At 42.3% G+C, this 5,252-nt stretch overlaps 1 protein-coding gene across 8 annotated transcripts in view; it reads right to left on the bottom strand.

Moving 5' to 3' along the window:
* Positions 1-5,252, bottom strand: part of LOC137352572 (novel FERM domain containing protein) — a 267,200-nt gene that overhangs the window by 14,050 nt on the left and 247,898 nt on the right. For 6 of the 8 annotated variants that reach the window (XM_068018219.1, XM_068018226.1, XM_068018222.1 and 3 more), the window contains one exon: positions 2,117-3,444. In XM_068018219.1, coding sequence (XP_067874320.1) covers positions 2,870-3,444 — 575 coding nt within the window. In that variant the 3' untranslated portion in view covers positions 2,117-2,869. Of the gene's footprint in view, positions 1-776; positions 819-2,116; positions 3,445-5,252 lie in introns of those variants that run through there. The other 2 variants (XM_068018220.1, XM_068018221.1) reach the window with 2 other exon arrangements.

Below are 5,252 nucleotides of genomic sequence, written 5' to 3'. Positions count from 1 at the left end.
TTCCATTTATGAGCATTACTGAATGCCTGTTTTGTAAAGTAATGTTCAGAGTAAGGTATGGTAGTGTGGTGGTTATGTTATTGAGCTAATATTCCAGAGTGCATGAATTCAAATCCCACTGCAGCAGAATTTGAATCCCATTTTTTTTAAATGTGGAAATAAAAAGCTGGTATCTATACAAGTTACCAGAAGCTGTTGGGTTGTCTATAAACCCTAACTGGTTCACTCGTGTCCCATTGGGGAAGGAAACCTGCTGTCCTTATGCGATCTGGGCCCATATGTGACTACAGTCTCACATCAATGTGGTCGACTCTTAGCTGCTTTCTGAAGTGCCTCAGAAAGCATTTCAGGGCAACTAGGCTATGGGCAATAAATGCCAGCGAAGCTCACATCCTGAAAATGACCAAACTAAAAAGTGGAATAATTTTCAATGTGAGTAACCTACTGACCCACAATGAGTATCAGAAAGTCACGCTGCGATCATTTCAGCTGTACGGGTACTGTCACCTGCAATAGTTGAGTTTTATTCAATGTAAATGGCTTCATGCAACAATTCATTTAACTATTTTCATGAGATTTGAACACACAAACAATTGTACTGGTTTGGAATCAGTTCAGTGGAGGCTTGGAAACCCCTACAATTGATCCAGTTCCATCTTTCAAATGGGAAATGTTGACAGGAGTGTAACCAACATTGTGGTAATGCTTATGGAAGTATTTCACCCCCCCCCCCCCCTCCCCTCCCCGCACAAGCAAGACTTTTAATATATAAATACCTTTAAGACAGCGAGGGAGTGGGCTGTACCTCCAATTAGCACCTATTAAATTAGAAAGTGTAAACACTAAATTTCATATACTTCTCATTTGTTTACTTTTTTGAATATTTAATTCTCTGCAAAGATGAAAATACTAGAAAATGAATATTTTTACACACCAAACAATAATGTACAGTCATGGGCTTTGTTTTGCAGATATGAAGCAAAGCCCTCACTATGCTGCCTAGTCGGGTGCCCTGTTTGCAGTAATTCACAGGAGCCATTCTTGACATTTAAATAGAATTACACAGAATTTACAGCACAGAAAAAGGTCATTCGGTCCAACTGATCCATGCAGGTGTTTATACTCCACACGAGCCTCCTCTCACCATACTTCATCTCACATCAAGATATCCTTTTATTCCTTTCTCCCTCGTACTTATCTAGCTTCCCCTTAAATGTGTTTATACTATTCACCTCAGTTACTTTTTGTGGTAACAAGTTCCACATTCTCACCACCTCTGGGCAAAGAAGTTTTTCCTGAATTCCCTATTGGATTTATTAGTGACTATCTTATATTTATGGCCCCTAATTCTGACCTTACCTGCAAATGAAAACATCTTTTCTACATCTACCCTATCAAACCCCTTCATAATCGTAAAGACCTCTCTATCAGGTCACCCCACAGTCTTCTCATTTATGGAGAAAAGTGAATGAGAGGAGGTGTGTATGTTGTGGATTTGTGTACAATATGACTGCACACTCATTTCTCAGAGCTACTGTATTTAGCAGGAAGTGAGGAGCTACTTACACCAGCAGTCTCGACCTGAGGCTAGAAAGGGACACGTTTTAGAACCAAGAAAACTGCTCATTTTCCTTTGGCACAAATATTCTCATTGTTATTTCACGTTTAAAAAAAAAAATGATGGCAGCCCTCAGATCCTTGTTGCCTGGCAGACTCATGTATCAGCTGCACCAATTGTTGCAAACAGTAGCAGACTTCAACCCACAGGACTCTCCTTACCTGATGCACACATTTGTACACATTTAATCTTTTTAAGCCTTTAAATAATGGGGCCTTTCACGCTTGCAATTTCTTTCTTTGCCAGCTCAGTTCTTGTAGGAGTTGGTTGTCCATTTAATCAGCAATGGAGTGAGGCACTACTCTCTGAAAAAAGATGGTTTGCTGATGGAGATCCCCAATGTCCCTGTATGAATGGAACCCCCCGAGTTTCCTCAATCCTCACACAGTCGAGCAAGGCACTCTTGATGTCTTGTGTTGTCGGATTGTTGCTTCCACTGTTGCACAACAATGTCTTCTAAATTATATCTTGATGAACATGTACACAACACAATCACTCTTCATTGCTCCCTGCCTTCTCTTTATTCCAATCTTAAAAAACAGTTGAACAGTCTACATCCTTAACAATGCTTCCATTTTCAGTCTAATTTGTTTGCAGAGATATTACTCTAGTCAGTGTGGAAAAAGCCTTCCAGGGAATCCATTCAGGGATTTTTAGGGATGTCCCATGAAGCTGTACAGCGTTCAATAAACAAAATAACTTTTTTGTCAGATTGTTAAAATATTACAAGGAAATGATTAACAAACATTGAAAGTCTTAATAATTCTGAAGAAAAATCTCATCACTAAACCAGGATACTGGATATATTTATACATGGAGGCTTGTGGCTGTTACTAATATTAATATCACGGGATAGTCTCTACTTTTATTAAAGTCAGGAGACAGGACATCTCTTTAACATCACAATAACAAAACTCCACACTTTGTTACTCAGTTCCTGGGGGCAACTAATAGTTATTCACTTATTCTAACAGACTTTATACAGCAAAACAGTCTCAACAGCTTCATATTGGTTATGGGTGAAAGGGGCAGGGGATGTTGAATGTGGATTTCCCTCCTTGTTTAAAATTCCTTCTTGACATCTTGATGATTCACAGAGTCTCCCAGTAGTGGTTGAATTCACCCATTAAAGGTGGCTTTACATGCCCGATGGTGCCACAGAGAGGGGAGAAGGGGAGCCCAGACTGTTGGATACTTGATGCCATCTTGTCGTCTCAATGTCCCTGGGCCGATAGCTCAGGTTGAATGATGTCAGGTGTCAATGAGAAGGCTTAGCAGGTACCGAACCTTGCAGGCAAACCATCGCCTGAGGGGACAAAAGTATTCATAATGGAACTGTTCAAACTCAGGAGTCTGTCGTATATCACGTAAAAAAGCAACGTCAATATCTGACTCTGTAAGACCTATCAGGAGGAGGAGCAAGGCAAAGAGGAGCCCAACTGTCACAAGCAGCAAACGGACCACACTTAAAACAAATGTATTCACCTGTTCCCTCTCGGCCCTGTCACTAACACCTTCAGGTAAGGCACTAGCCCCCCTGCCAGGCTCCTCGGGCTCTGTTGGGGCGCCGATGTCACACTCCTCCTCGATGCCACAGTTGTTGGTGCTGCCATTGGTTTGACGGGGGAGAATTGATTCCAGGTTAGGGTCAGACACTGGGGTGGGCAGGACGCTGTCAGCTGGGCTATACAGCTCGTCTGCGATCACAGATGTCGGTTCGCTGCCCTCGGCGGAGGTGGTCTTGCCTGCGCGGGTACCAAAAGTGTCCGTGTGTGAGGTGGATCGCACTGGGGTAGAATGAGCGCTGTCTCGGAGCGATTCTAAACCTGGAAGAGAGAATTGGGACTGAAATGCAAGAAAGACATTATTTGGCACTCGGTGGTCGGGCAAAAGGAAGATCAATAGAACTGTCTGTGACACAGACCACAAACAGGAATCTACTTCAGGAACAAGTGTGCTCCTGTCTCTTGTTCCTTTGAGCTCAGTGTGTAACTTGTTTAATTCAACTCAAATAACTTCATAGTTGCCTCACTGTCAATGTTTGTAGATTACAGAACCCAGTGACAAAGAAAATGCACAGTATTCAGTAAGCTACTGTGCAGGTGGATAAATGTAATATAATACTTGCACTTACGTTGCAACTTTACAACTTTACTTAAGTGTCTCAGAGTGGATACCCTCTGAATTACGTTGATTTGTCATGGAACCAGCAATCGGGTAAATGCGAAAATTACGGGGGGATGTTTGGGTGGCGTTTATTGAGGAAAAAATGTTAATAAAGAATCATCAAATCCTGGCCCCCTCCCCCCCTTCTTCAAAAGCCTGGGTTAAAGCACCTAAACAAATGGAAGGGAGCGGCAGTGGACATTAGTGTAGGTTGGAAACTAAATCCTGGCTTTTGTGTCTGGAATTTTCAATAACTGCAGCAGGTCAGTGTCTGAATGAGAGAGGTTAATAAGCGCTCTCCAACATTGTGTTTTTATTTCTGATTTTTAGCACTGGGCCAGGTAACAGGGGCTTTTAATTTGTTGCCAGATTTATGCTGTAGATTCATGAATTTTAGTAATTGACCTGATTGACCCCATGTGAGTGCTGTGAAATACTGCCCGATTATCGGTTTGAATGAGTGTGAGAGAATATGTATATTTGTGTGACTATGTATATGTCTGTCTTTGTATGTATGTGTGTGTATCTGGTGACAGTAATGCTATAGTAAGCTATAAGATCTGTAGAGGGAGTGCTTGAGCTGTTTTGTGTGTGAGAAATTGTGATGCTTTTGAACTCTCCCACAGGTGCAGTATATATTTTACACTTGAAATAAGCTGAGTCCTGGAAACCATCACAACCTTCCACTTCTCTAATACAGCCTAGAATGTGAATTTCAGCATGTTCAATCTTGCATGTCTGCAGTTCAACAATTCTGCTCCAGTAACCAGCAGCTCTGAGTCTATTGTGCTGGTTCCTGAGAAGCACCAAGAACAGTGCTCTGCTACCATTGATGGTACACTCCCTCCCTCCTACCTCGCAGAGAGCCACAGCAGGTGCCTGACCTAGTAATGCTGCCTGGATTTGATTCAGTAAACGTGTTGCAAGAGAGCACATATGTCGAGAGCAGTGGATGGAAATGGGGTATCCACATAGGATAACAGAAGGAAGGCAAGGAGTTCCAAGGCAGTCATTCAGTGGCAAGGTTCGGATGATTAAGCAGAACACATGTTCCGACAATTCCCTGACAGATTTACTCACTTGATAATACAATGCAAAGTTCTAATCTCCCTTCCACTCCCACTAACATTGACTGTGTACTGGCACAGGGTTCCCCAGGGCATGGGCACACTCTGGTACCTTGGACAAGGGAACACTTTGAGTACAAGCCTTGATGATGAGCATTGTGAGGCTTATCCAATGTTGGAGAAGACTGAGGGAGGACGCAATGGCAGTATTCAAAGTAATTAGACTCATACATGTTAAGGATCAGTCAAGGTTATTCGATTCATTGTGGGGGCACACGTAGCAGCTGAAAACGTGCCAATTTGGATTGAGCCGAAGGAAAATATTTTTCTAATTTATTCTTGGACTGTGGGCATTGCTGGCAAGAATGGCATTTATTATACATCTCCAATTGCCCATGAGA

The sequence above is a fragment of the Heterodontus francisci genome, chromosome 38, assembly GCF_036365525.1.
Source record: "Heterodontus francisci isolate sHetFra1 chromosome 38, sHetFra1.hap1, whole genome shotgun sequence".
Taxonomy (NCBI): domain Eukaryota; kingdom Metazoa; phylum Chordata; class Chondrichthyes; order Heterodontiformes; family Heterodontidae; genus Heterodontus; species Heterodontus francisci.
Note: the sequence above shows the minus strand (reverse complement) of the source record. Positions and strands in the feature narration are given on the sequence as shown.